At 41.1% G+C, this 14,642-nt stretch overlaps 1 protein-coding gene across 1 annotated transcript in view; it reads left to right on the top strand.

Moving 5' to 3' along the window:
• Positions 1-14,642, top strand: part of ext1b (exostosin glycosyltransferase 1b) — a 93,089-nt gene that overhangs the window by 64,492 nt on the left and 13,955 nt on the right. The window contains exons 2-6 of the mRNA XM_036566642.1: positions 4,953-5,046; positions 6,656-6,763; positions 7,432-7,551; positions 10,442-10,574; positions 12,265-12,383. Of these exons, the coding sequence (XP_036422535.1) occupies positions 4,953-5,046; positions 6,656-6,763; positions 7,432-7,551; positions 10,442-10,574; positions 12,265-12,383 (574 nt within the window). The remainder of the gene's footprint in view (positions 1-4,952; positions 5,047-6,655; positions 6,764-7,431; positions 7,552-10,441; positions 10,575-12,264; positions 12,384-14,642) is intronic.

The raw sequence follows: 14,642 nt of genomic DNA, 5'->3' as shown, positions 1-14,642 counted from the left end.
CAGTGATGTGCATCACAGATACAGTCGCTGTTCCCACCACTAGCGACTACAGGTGAATCAGTGCGAGCACAAAAATAGGATGTTGAACTGTCTACCATGCACTAGTGATTACACATGTATCTGCATGAACACAAGCTTAGAAAAGGATGTTACAGTATCTACTGATGCACTTGTGAATATGCGTGCATCAGTGCGAGCACAAGCTAAAAACAGGATATTGAAGTATCTTGTGATGCACTAGTGATTACACATGTATCAGCATGATCATAAGCTAAGAACAGAATGTTAAAGGAACTGTTGTAATTATCACCCATAATGCCAATATTGAACTGACCATATTTGAATTTGAATGTGTCTGCAAATAATATATTGACTGCCGATATATCATCCAGTTTATTTTAAATAAAGACCGCATTGATATGGAAATTGTGATGATGTCGAAATCCAATATTTTGCATGTACATATCCGGCGGTAACAACACATACGTTCATATATTTATAAGTGCAGAACCTGAGACTGCATCTATCTGGATTTTCAATACCGAGAGAAATAACAAATTCTTGAGGGTTACAATTGCTGTAGAATGAGTAATATGCAGATATTTTAGTGTAGTATCCCAGGGTCGCCAAAAGGTTCTGCCCTTCTGGAGTAGAATAAATAGGTCATCAAATATGTGTGAAAGATCAGTTAAATCTAAACATCTGTCCAGTGCAGATATTTTTGTTTTGAAGCAGATATCTACCAACACTGATATGATTCCTATGTGCATGTCTTCTTTAAATCTTGAATAAGGGACACCAGCTCACATGATAACGAAATGTTTTTTCATTATCATGTGAGATTTCAAACGCAATTTTTCCGCTACCCAAAACAGAGCCCATCAAATCTTTAGTTTAGCACTGGAACTATGAGATTAATGTAACCAACAAGAAGCTGGAATCTTACAGTGCACCAATTAGCATTGTGCAAACTGCACGCCTGCATTAAACACTTGCCTCAAACCACTTCATATTGTTAAGTAAAAGTGGACAAAAGTGTCACATAGCTAACAACAATAGTAGATAAATGCAGATTTCTGCATTTAAGGCCCCTTTTTACTACATAAATTGTGTTTTTTGTTTTTGTTGTGGTTTAATGCTCTTCAGTTCTAATGATAGTGGTTACTGCTGTTTTGAATGATGCTTCCTTTATACCCACCTAAATCTAAGCAGATTACTGGCAGTGTGCTGATGCTGACTGTGATCATCAGTTGTTGTGTGGCGATGTTGTGGATTCTGAGTGAGAAAGCATGCAAATGTATTCTGAGAATTGCATGTGTTTTGGGCACATTTAGCTGCAGGTTTCTCCAGAGCGTCGTCGTTTGTCATTGAGCACAGTGACGTGGGGGGTACTCTCAGTACGCCTGAGGCTGATCGTCCTGCTTCAGAAATAGCCGCCATGTTGGCCTCCTTCCCAGGCGAGCTCCCCAGGAATTCTGGGAAAGGCGGTGTGTTTTTGAGAGCGTTTCTGTAAATAGGGAGTGGAAGAGAAATGTATCAATTGGGATTTTGAAAAACACAGCCCCCTTTATGTGCAGTGCAGTGTGCGTGTAATTAACTGCACTGCGAGTGGAAGTATTTAGCCGTGGTTGCCATGGAGACTCGGCATAAAGGTGCTCGGGGGTCAGTTCAGCAGGGTCATGTAATTGTGCGAAAACTGAAATGTAGACACCCGAACACAAAGGCTAATACTCTGTTTGCACTCTGGTGCTGTTTCACCAGCCACCTTCTAGATTAATTCATCTATTGGGGTTTTTTTCATTCCTAATTTAAATATTTCTGCTATTGTTTTATTCCCTTTTTGTTGTTTTTGTTACAAACGCGTTTACTGTGTGAAAACAACATATCCCAGCTCTGTATTTGTAGACACACACACACACACACACACACACACACACACACACAGACAGACACACACACACAAGCCTCAGGCTGGTTATGTGGTTTTACTCTCTCTCTGCTCCTCCAGGTCTGATGATGCTGTACCTGTTGTAGCTCCTAGAGGTAGTAAAGGATCAGAGCCAGTACAGAATGTGTGTGTGTGTGTGTGTATACGTGTATACACTATATATATATTATATATATATATATATATATATATATATATATATATATATATATCATATACACACACACACACACACACACACACACACACACACACACACACACACACACACAACCCTCTCACCCCCGCTTTCTTTTCTTGCTCCCATACTCTAACTCACTCACACATACGTGTGCATTCCTGTCACAGTCTCTTTCCTCTGTAGGCTGGATGGTGTGTTGTGCTGCCTCAGAAGCGCCCGGGGCGAGCACTAATTAGACTGATATGGCGCTGCTGCATGTATGAAAGAGCAGATACGTACAATTTTCACTTATTATTCTTTTGAAATGAATAATACATATACTTCTGCTGTGGATGAGTTAGTGTAACAAATCAGCAGTGGAGTGGTATTCTACTAGTAACCTTTTAATGTCCTTTAGGGGGCAGTGTGCTAGTGATGCTTTTTGTATTCTTTATCTTTTCTAATTCTGCGGGTGTTCTGATGAGTCAAGGGATTCATGATATACAACAAAAATAGATTTATAACTAAATTATTTTGATAAGAACATTGCAGACCAGTCTTTAAAGGAATGGCTTGCCAAAAATCTGATTTTGACCTGATCAAATTCCGATTCTTTATTTTAGCGCTGAATGTATGAGGCTAAAATTGCTAACAAACACTGACCTTCATATAACATATAACAAAACTTCACAGTGTAGCTGAATGCAGTAGGAAGACAGGTCTTGTGCCGAATTTCAGATCTCCTTTGCTCGCAGATTATGGACTGTGGTTTCTTTTTACAAATAACTGTTAATCCTGAATTTTCAAGATATACGTTTATTAATAAAACAACAGAAACCATGACTGTAATGTAGCATCCCTTTGCTAGCATGACTTGTTTGCACACGAAGGGGCATCAGGTTCTGCAGAGATTTCAGAATTTGGCCTAAAGTCTAAAGTTGGCTGCCTGTTGCGATTAGCTGCACAGTGAAGTTTTTTTCATTTTTATTGTTCACAATAAGTCATACTGTGTCCTAAACCACATTGACAGATTAGTTTTTTCACCCTGCAATTCCTTTAACATTGTCATGTTATTGATTCACTAATGCATTTTAACATATTGCAACTGTGACATGCTTTGCAATATATAACACAGTGGTAGTGTTTTGTCTGTATTGTGCAGTGCTAGTAGACGGCAGTGCTGGTGGGTTTGGATTGAAGTGCTCAGGTAATCCTCAGTGCAACAGCAGCATGGAAGACATCACTCAGTCTCGCTCATTCATATTCTAGTACATTAACAGCAGGATCCGTCTGAGAGATAGACAGCTGGTGTGTGGGTGTGTGTGTGTGTGTGCGCTCACTCATACGCCTTGTTTGTTCTTTTTTTTGTTTTTTTCCCCTCTTGCCTGTGACAAAATGGACTCTGTCCTGTTGTGAGTGTGTGTGAGTGTGTGTGAGTGTGTGTGAGTGTGTGTGAGTGTGTGTGAGTGTGTGTGTGAGTGTGTGTGAGTGTGCGTGTGTGCGCACTTGAGCCCACCTGTTATGAAAGTTTCATGGCTGTTACTAATTTTAGGTGAGGGGGATTCTGAATACCGTTAATGTCAGCCGATAAAATTCTGTATTTATATTTTAGATTTTAATTTTAAGGTTCCAGTAGTTTTAGTTAAACAGTGCTTTAAGTGACAGATATGATTGGCAGTTCTCAATTGTCACATTTATTAATAATCACATTTACTCACTAAACAGCAGAAATTGCAGCACTGAGCGTGGGGCAACCCAGAGTGTGTTTCACTCTTGGTTTCGGTGCATCAACTCCTGTTGTTCTCTCTCAGTAGTTCTCTTTGTTAAAAAGAAGAAACTGTGTTATGTCATAAACATCACAATATATTTTATTATAGTTAAACAGAGAACATTCTGGCTCTTTTCAATGAGACGACTCGGCTCACACACACAACAAAAGCTCGTTCAATAGCACTGACGTTTTTTTGTTCCCCAAATTAACCAAGTTAGTGATATTATCTATTATTCACTTATCCGTCATTTAACTTCCAAGAAAACCTTCATTCACCTTTTAAATTATAAAGAAAAATGAAGAGCTAAAGAAGCACATTTGGAAACACAACAAGCAGCTATTTCAAAATGGACAGGCAGTGTAAGAATAGGGCTAGTAGGCAAAACCGACGCTGGAGTCAGCAACACCATTGCAACCCAGTTAATAGTGAATTGTGTATGTGGGTGACATTGAGCTGTGTGTGTGTCTGTGTGTGTGTGAGAGCACGGTCACATAACCTTCACCCCCACATGGACTCCAGTAATTGATGAATGATTTTCCACCTGATAAATAACTGTCCAGTCTTTTAACCTTTCGGCTTCTTGGCTGTGCTTTCGCCATCGTTTAAGCCTGTGTGTGTGTGTGTGTGTGTGTGTGTTAGTGTGTGTTAGTGTGAGTAAGTGTGAAGGACCCATCTGTGACGCGACCGCTGCCTTGAGCTGGGATCACATGTGGCAGAGAAATGACTCTCTGTCTCTTTGATATGGAAAACACCTATATATCTTCTCAAGGCATCTGCGCTCACTGCGTGTGTGTCTCTCCCAGCTGTGTGCAGATTAAGGTGTGTGTGTGTTTGTGTTTGATGGATAAAGCCTATCCACACACAAACACTCGCTGCAAATCTGGTTGGCTTCTGTGAGCAGGTGTCACTCACAGCTCATTACCCCCCAAAACCTGATCAGTCTGTTAGGGGAGAGGAACACGCCTGACGAGAGAGCGAGATGTGAGGCGAGAGGTGTGGGCCAAGATTAAGAATAAAGTCGTTAAGAAACAGTTTTAAGGTGTTCTTATGTTTTTTGTTTGTGTTCATGCAGATATGACTACCGTGAAATGCTCCACAACTCCACCTTCTGTCTGGTTCCACGAGGACGGCGCCTGGGCTCCTTTCGCTTCCTGGAGGCTCTGCAGGTGAGCTGGCACAGCACCTCTCTCTCTCTTTCTCTCTCTCTCTCTCTCTCCCTCCCTCTTTCTCTTTCAGATGATTGATTGCCTGAGTGCTGCTGAGCTGAACCTCAGGCCGCTCTGTGTTCTGGCTGAGGCTTTAGCGGACTCTGAGTAGTAGACCCTCATTCCACCGCATGCACATACACCTCAGCCTAAGCAGCTACTCGCCCCTCTCATCCTTTTCTCCTCTCACCTCTCCACGACTCTTTAAAGGATACGCTGATTAGCTGTCTGCCGGAACATTTTTATTAACTCCAGCGCTCGTTCCTGAACTATGCTTATTGCTTTTTTTTTTACATGTCTGTTTATCTGTCTGCCTGTTTGTTTGTCTACCTACCTGTCTATCTGTGAGTGTGAATATGAATATTTTGTAGCTCATGATGTTGATTTTAAGCAACTTACAATATCATTCTAGACTGTATACTTCAGTAGTTTTAGTTAAACAGTGCTTTACTGACATATATGATTGTCTGTTTTTAATTATTACATGTATTAAAGTGAAATAAACCACGGTAACTCAGTGTTAAATAACATAAATATTGTAGCACTAAGTCAGAGCTACCTATAGTTCTTTGTGGTTCTTTACTATTCAATAAGATTATATTTATCATTATCATGATAAATTACTTCACAGAGTGTCACAGTATGCTTTTCTGTAGATATCATCAGCACTTCTAGGAAACTAAACAACTCCAGTATTGTTACAGTCACGTTTAATTGGATTTAGTGCAGTGCAGTATGTGAAACGTGGAATAAAAATCAGTGTTTTTGACGGTCATTTTTAAATGGCACTGGCCTTTTCATTTTCTGTTCCAACTTATCAGATATCAGAAAAAGATAAATATCATGTATCATGAAAATTTCTTGAAGTATTGTGATATTGTGTTTTTGCCGTATTGCCCAACCATAGAATATCATTTAATACCTATTTGGTGAATCAGTGATTCTCTGTGTTAAATTAAGTGTGCTTTTGGTTAATTTGAACAAATCCATGCGATGGCTGGAGACATCAACGAGAAATCTGGAACCAAACTTTGTGTTTGTTTAACAAACTCCCATTTTAACTACTTTTACAAGAGTTTCTTGTTACTTTTTACAGCATTTATACTGTTTATTTGCATTCATTCTAATGTTATATAGAGGTTTTACTGGGAAAGACACACTTTATGCTGAGTTGAATAGCCTAAAACTTTCCACAGTACAGTACATATATCTCTCCATCTCCTTCCCCCTCTCTCTCTGCCTCTCTGCAGTAGGTGTGTGTATCTTTAGGAGTTCTTATTTGAGTCATTATCAGTAATGTGGTCAGTGTGTGCTCTTTGGCCATGCAGAATCTGCTCTAATTAAATTCAGCAGAATGCACTGTAGTTTAATAGATGCCCTTTATGTTCTCCTGCTTCTTGTAATACATCCAGTCGTGGCCTGATTTGTATAGCCATTTAATGAAAGCACTCTCTGAGTGGCACATGGCCATGACCTTTTTGTGTGTGTGTGTGTGCGTGTGCGTGTGCGTGTGCGTGTGCGTGTGCGTGTGCGTGTGCGTGTGTGTGTGTGTGTATGTGTGTGTGCGCAGGCTGCCTGTGTGCCCGTCATGCTGAGTAACGGTTGGGAGCTTCCCTTCTCTGAGGTCATCGACTGGAACACAGGCGCTGTGATAGGAGACGAGAGGCTCCTGCTGCAGGTTAGAAATTTTACTCTCTCTCTTTTCTTGCTCTCTCTCTCTCTCTGGGTCTCACCCTCCCTCCACACTCTCTCTCTCTCTCTCTCTCTCTCTCTTGCTCACCTTTCTCTTATTTTCTCTTTTGTTCTCTTTTGTTCTCTTTTGTTACTCTTTTCTCTCTATCATTGCTGTTTTTCACCCTTTCACTCTGCCTTGCAGTTCACTTTGGTGGATGTTGAGGTTTATTTCTGAAGATTTTAATTATTATATAGGTCAGGTTTTAGCTTTTTAGCTTTAATGATGATGGTGTCCATTTGGTGTAATTCACTGATATGTAGCAATCAAAATGGGCATATTTAATACAATTTCTCAGTTTCAACATTTGATGTGTTGTCTTTGTACTATTATCAATTAAATATAGGGTTTACATAATTCGCACATCTGTTTTTATTTACATTTTGCACAGCATCCCAACTTTTTTGGAAACGGGGTTGTACACAAGCACTAACCTCTCGCATTTACCTCTCACCTAAATCCACAGCAGTTCCTCTATTGCTGTCCTCTGTTCTCCTATTCCTCCCCCTCTTGTTCACATATTGACTACATATTGTATTGTGATCTATTAGAGTACTTGCTTTCAGCAATGTGATGGTTCTGTTCTGTTCTGTTCTCCTCTCTTCATCCTCTAGATCCCCTCCACAGTGCGCTCCATCCATCAAGATAAGATTTTGGCTCTGAGGCAGCAGACACAGTTCCTGTGGGAGGCCTACTTCTCATCAGTGGAGAAGATTGTACTCACCACTCTGGAAGTGAGTGATGAGTGCTCAGCCTTTCTTTTTCACACGCTCAAGCATGCATTCACTGACCTTTCTGATGCGCACACGCACACAATTACACAACATAATACTGATTCGCAGGAAGCCACTTCATTAGACTTGTGTTCATATCAATCAGGATACCAAAGAAGACACTTTGAACATGATAAAAACTGCAAACTGAACAATAACGGCACTGTTACAAGTTACAGGTCACACTGTATGTGAAAATGGCAGTAAAATTTTGGCCAAGTTCTGCACACACTGTTTGATGTTCATGTTGATATATGTCTGTTTATATTTCAAAGATTGAAAGATGGCATGCTACTTGAGGCACCATCAGTGTCACCAGTGTCAGAAATAGCTAGGGGAAAAGGGTCAAGAAAGCTCTATATTCAACATGCATGCTCCTTCAAACACATGTACTGGTGTGCCTAAAACACTATGAATGCAATACATGTGTGTATTTTTAAATGCTTAAACTAAACACTAAACCTAACACATTCTCATTTATTTAAAATGTATTCATATGTATTTTGCCGTAATTTTAAATGTGTCTGAATTTCAGTCAATAAGGGCAAAAATTGAACCTTCAGAATAATTATTTTCTAACTCACTTGTATCGGGCATGCAAAAATATTAAAGCTCCAGTGCCTATGGTTTATGTTTGTGTAACTGAATGGCTGGTAAACAGAGACTGGCTGAGAACTTCTCACAGACTTGGTATAGCCTGATGAAAACCAAACCACAGCATGAGCTAAATCTCCTAGCAGTACTGTTGATTGCCAAGCCTTTAGACGTTGTAGAAACAGATATTCCCTCACGGTTAACAAAGCATAATAACATTACAGTGTAAAGACCCTATCTGGGAGTGAAAACAGTCCAGCTAATTTCTGTTAAGCTCTTAGAACACCTAAAGGTAATTGTTCTCCCTTTCTGTCCCCCACAAATTGTTAGATTCAAGCCCTATTAGTGATAAAAGGGAAGTAAGTGATGCTGTTAACTGTCATTTTCTCCCTGCGTGCCATCTCATTGGTAAGATCAATGCTCAGGGTGCTTCAGGGTTGACTAAGAATGTAATTGATTCCGCAAGCTGGTGTCTCAAGGCAGCCTGCCTGGCCATCGCGCTCCTCTGTTCTCTGTTTACCATCGTGGATGTGTTTGATGCTGTAACTTGATATTAACATTTAAGAAAAAAGGAGCTTATAACGGCTTCCAGATCTCTCTCATAGACTTCAGTGGATAACAGCTCATAAACATCACTAATGGAGTCTCGCAGGGCTCCATACTCGGTCCAGTTGTATTGTATATGTTACTGACTTTTAAAATGTTAAAATACAGTCAGCCTCATACAAAAACACTTTCAGGACCATAGATTGGTCCTAAATGATGAAAAGGCCAAAAAATTTGCATGCTGTTCTACCACGCTCTCATAGTATGAGTGTTCCTATTTCCATATTATACACTGGGGATGATATACAGCACAGTGTATATTATAATTGGTTTCAAAGTTTCTCATCAGTCTGATGGTTTCACTCTATCCAATTTAGAATTAGCTTTTATCAAGTCATTGCTTTGATAATCACTCAACAGAAGGCAAGAGCAGGTCATGCTAAATAAGTCAGGGTGGCTCTGATATGTTTGTGGAACTGAGAAATAGAGACAGAGGAAGCGATTAGCAAATGATTTTAATTCAATCAGAGATAAGGGCACTTTGGTTTCTGCTGCTTTCATATAGAATTAAAGGCCTTTCTTTTTGACTGAATCAGATCTGTGTACTCAGATAGCAGTATAAACTCCGTCTCATATCCCATGCGTAATTGCTTTTTCATATGCTCAGGCAACGTTCAGCCAACCACTGGGCTTTACTGCTCTGAAGTGGTTACAGGCAACCAATCACGGCCATCCGGCTGTTCACCAAGGACAGGGTCGTTGTCAGCTTCCCAGAGCTGCGGGGTCGTAGCCATAACCACGGCCATCCGAACTGTTGTTTTTATTTATCGTGCTCCATTGTTAGATTGCAACTGTTCCGCCACAAAATTGAATCGTCAATCACGTGCCTTCAGGTCCCGCCAGAACCTGTAGGCATGCGACTTTCTATCCAGGCAAGAGAAACAGCCTTTCAGCCCTTTCTTCAGATTGCATTTTTAAGATGACAAGTGCTTTTATTGTGAGGGCAAAAGGAGTACGAGTTAATCTTTTCAGCTGAGTCAAATGGTTATTGACTGGCCTCGGGGGGGCCAAGAAAACAGGGGCGGGGGGGGGGAGAACACTGAAATGAGCTTTTTCCACCCGTTTTGCCACCTCAGATGAAATTTTATGCCCCCTTTTTGTCAGTTGTATTACAAAGCGCCTCGGGGCTAGCATTAAGAATCCACAACAAACACACAATTGCTGAGCCATCCAGCTCCCTATCAGAAGCGATTCCACAGTTGCCAACGATTACACTGTCACTGCGCCAGCTTGCCGTCTCACCCAGGGGCACAATATAAACGGCAAAAACTATCGCTTCAATCTATGTCTCTTTTTACCGCGGCTATTCGCTGTTAAGGGCCCTACTCAAGGCCACTGAAGCCGTAGCTCCTCTGAACGCCAGCAGCAACTGGCTGGCGCAGACAGAGACCTGGGCGTACAGCGTCTGGTTGTTTATAGAGCCAGGGCTGCACTGCGCTTGACATTTCAATTAGACGTGTTAGAGTGAAGCCTCTACACGTTTATTATTGTACGTTTCACCAATTTATTCAGCTAAAGTCAATTCTATTTATCCGGTTTCAGGATAGTGACAGAGTAATTAACTGTAATTCTCTTCTTACTGAGTCTTTTAAAGCCTGATGTAAATGCAGCTCCAGGCTGAGTTAATGGTTCTCTTTGCCTGTAACTGTAGATCATTCAGGACCGGGTCCTCCAGCACACGGCCCGCAGCAGTCTGATGTGGAACAGCCATCCTGGAGGGCTCTTCACCCTGCCCCAGTACTCTTCCTACCTGGGGGACTTCCCCTTTTACTACGCTGGACTTGGTAAGTCTCTTTGTAGGTCGTAGATTTCGATAGGTGTTTGACTTATGCAAACATTCGGTGTCAGAGTTGTTGGTGTTAAGGGTTAGTGTTGTGTTAAGAGAATGGTTCAGTGAAATGTTAATTTGCACAGTTTTAACCGACACCTTACCCCACATATAATCGATCTGCCAAGACATGTTCGGAGTTCAGTGACGCTTTATTTTGAGTGGTCCTGTTTAGATGAAACACTCAACGGACTGTAACATGTCAAAAACATATGAGGGTTAGGATTAGGTTTTGGGTTGAGGTTAAGGTTAGGGTTAGGATTAGGGCCAGGGTTAGGGTTAGGTTTTGTGTAAGGTTAGGTTTTGCATAATAGAAGTAATATATTAATAACACATCTGTTTAAAGTAACTAACGTATCAACAGTACAGCAACAAGATATTTACTTCAATGTATTCAGATGCTTCACTACTGCTACTTCACTAATATGTTGTTGATGTGTTACTGATATTTTATTTTAGAACTGGAACAGCAAGGTTAGCATTGTAAACAAACACTAGAACTCAGTTGCCGCCCAAAAAGCCCCAATCATCTCTGTAAAAATGCATAACCAAAGCTTCTTTTACTCCAAGTCTAAAATAAAATTTGGATTTTAAACATTGTCTACATCTGGGGTAAGTGGAAAATGAGGTACATTTTTATTTTTCACAGAATTGTTCCATTAAGTGCCAGTATTGTGTAATTAAGCATCAGTATCATGTTATTAAGGGCCAGTATTGTGATACTTTGGGCCAATGTTATGTTACACTTGTTAATGCCAGAATACAGCTCTCCTTGACTCCTTGAAGAGAGTTTACGAACAAAACATTTAGAACATAGCCTTCCTCCAGTCCAGCTGTACATACTCTGGAGCGTTTTAGTTCAATGTTACAGCATGATGAATATGCATGAACAGTTACATGCATTTCATGGTATTATTAGACTTTTCATAGTGGAATAATGCTATGGCTCGATTATAGATCATACATAGTGTTACCTACATCATGCCCTTTTTTCTTCTCGTTTTGTCTCCTTTGTTATTTTTGAACTTCCCTTCCTTGTGCTTCTTAATTAGTAGAGAAGATGAGGCGCTCAGGTATGGCCATTTCCAAATTTAGACACATAGCTAAGTGATGGCCTATTGTGTGATGTGATAGATTATTGAATTGGCCAGAGTAATTGGATGGCAAAATCCATATTTGCAGGCTGGAGTCATACATCGCTGCTGTTGCTAATGCACCCACGCATGCCTCTATCTTAATCTGCAGTACTTGTCACCGCAATCAATAAAAGGCTCTTGATTGAGCACCTCTTGTTAGTGTTAAAATTAAAAAAAGAAAAAAACCTGCTTTAACAAACATGAATTATGTTGTCCTATCCAAGCATTTGTCTCCAGAGCGGCAATTAAATGTGGTGAGATGAGGAGAACAGCTTTGTCATTTCAGCTCCATAACACAGACTCAGGATGGTCCAGTGCACATTCTTACAAGGAGATAGGAAAGGGCACCAAAGATATTGTTAAAAACCCAAAGCATTCTGTGTGGATAGTTGGGAAAGAAGATCGTTTGGAGAGCGAAGAGCCATGACTGTGTACCACATTGACATTCATAAGTGAGGGCTGATTTATACCTTATGTAGTTATGTCTCCCTATGTTGTGTTTTGTTTTAGGGATCAAACCGTACCCCAAGTTCACTGCAGTCATCCACGCAGTCACCCCCCTGGTATCCCAGTCCCAGCCCATCCTCAAGCTCCTGGTGGCGGTCGCCAAGTCTCAGTATTGTGCTCAGGTACCAGCAAACAGCCTCATCATCAACTCTTCACAGCCATGGAACCAGTACCTTTAACTCTTGGTACAGACAGGACCGACTCAAGTAACATTTACTGAAGTGTTGGCCTGAAATTAAGGCTTAGGCTTGGTCCATGTATCTAAACTGAGGGCCACTTTTGCATTAATTTCATGCACAGGACGCGTGCTGCCCACGTGTTATGTACGAGCATGACATATATAAATGTAACAGCACAGTTTATGTGCTGTACACTTTGAGAAAAGTGTGTCTTACTCATACATATGCATTTGTGGGAGGATAATGCATAACATGAGAGTATTGCGCAAAAAATGGGGCAGCTGATTAATTCCATTTGATTTACGGTTGGGAAACTAGTGGCATCCAGGTTTATGGTGAGTTTTGTCAGCCTATTTAAACCAGGAGTAAATGAATGGTAGTGTCTTAAAAGCAGGACTTTATTCATCAATGGCAGTAGTCACAGCAGACGGACAGAGGCACAGGCCTCAAAGACTGAACATGAAGAATATTTGCCAACAAAATAACCTTGTATCTGCGTGACCCTGAAAATGGTGTAATGTTTTTGTTTTTTTTTGTTTTTGTTTTTTTAATCTGGTGCGCACCAGATACTATCAAGTGAGCGCCTGATACTATGTGGTGAGCACCCGATGCTATGTGCTGAACACCAGATACTATGTGGCGAACACCAGATAGTATCAAGTGAGCACCTGATACTATCAAGTGAGCACCAGATGTAGTGAAAAAACATATATATACTTATATACTTATTTAAAAGGAGCACAGACAGTTTCACCACCTCATTCAGCAGCTGGGACTTTATGAGAGATTTCCCATAACTTATAGCTAACCATATCTAGCAAAGGCAGCCTACATTTAGCTATATTTTTGAAAGGGACAAATTGGTAAATTATTTTATATATATATATATATATATATATATATATATATATATATAATATGTGTATATATAATACTTTTTTCTATTTTTTTTTTTGCTCACCACCACATAGTATCTGGTGCTCAATAGTATTTTTACCTAAAAAAAAAAAAAATAATAATAATAATAATACACCACGTCCCTTTAGGGGCTCCGTATGTATCACCTCAGCGATGAAAAATTCATCTTTATGTGACTAAAAGAATTTCATTTATTAACCGTTCTCTTCATCACTGAACTCGTCTTTTAAACACTGTGTCTCATTCGATGATATACACAGTGCAGCCCTGTGTATAGTTCACATACTACAGCCTTAGTAAATTGACCATTTCAGACGCATTGTACATAATGTGGAAGCATCAAGGCACAGACTGCTCTGCGCCTGCTCATGTAACTGCATCTGGCCCTGAGTTTGTATATTTGTGGCTGTGCTGTATGCCAGCATTCACAAACGTTACAAGTATATGTCACAGTGGCTTCCTTGGCCGAAGTTGTTTTCCCTCTTGAGAGCGATTGGATCCTTCTTGCAGCAGAAGTGCTCTGAAGTGGCATCTTGGTGCGTGCGGATGCCTGGTCTCCTCCGCCCCCACTGCAGATACCCGTTTTTGATCCTCTGAGACTAAATAACAGCTCGGACCTCCCGATCGCTCGTGTGTTTCCATGGTATCCATCACCTTCTGTGAAGCTAGCAGCCCTGGGAACCAGAACGTATCGATTCCTTTCTGCCTCGGATAGAGCAAGAGGCAAGAAAAGAGAGAAAGAAAGGAGGATGGAATGGAGGAGAGCAGGACCGATGGATTAAATGCAAGGCATCCCTGCTGACAGTGTGAAGCGAAATACACTCGTCTCCTCTCTACCCGGCAGGAGGGCCTGAAACGGCGCGGCTGCAGAAAGGCTTGGCTTTTGTTTCTCTGAATCGAACGCGTTCTCATTCTAGTGAAGTGGAGGGACGGGAGTAGCAATTATTCGAGCGCTCTTTTGCTTCCCTTCATCAGGCCGAGCCCCCTCCTCGGAGCGGAACTGGAGGAAGGGGGGCTGACATAAATAAATGAGAGAGAGAGAGAGGGAAAAGGCGAGAGACACTTTTGAGCAAGTTCTGGCAAGCTAGCTCACTAACAGTGGGGGTCTCCTGCTGCGAGCTACCGTTTCTGTTTCTGAGCGAGCGAGTGAGCAAGCGTCTGTGTGTGCGCACTTGTGTGTATGAGAATCAGTCACACACACACACACACACATACCTCCACCCCCAGAACAAGGGGAAAGCTGATGGAGATACCATCTGCCTTTCAGCTTCTCCAATTAGCGTC

The sequence above is a fragment of the Colossoma macropomum genome, unplaced genomic scaffold (genome assembly GCF_904425465.1).
Source record: "Colossoma macropomum unplaced genomic scaffold, Colossoma_macropomum, whole genome shotgun sequence".
Lineage (NCBI taxonomy): Eukaryota > Metazoa > Chordata > Actinopteri > Characiformes > Serrasalmidae > Colossoma > Colossoma macropomum.
The sequence above is the reverse complement of the archived record's forward strand: the minus strand, read 5'-3'. Positions and strand labels throughout refer to the sequence as shown.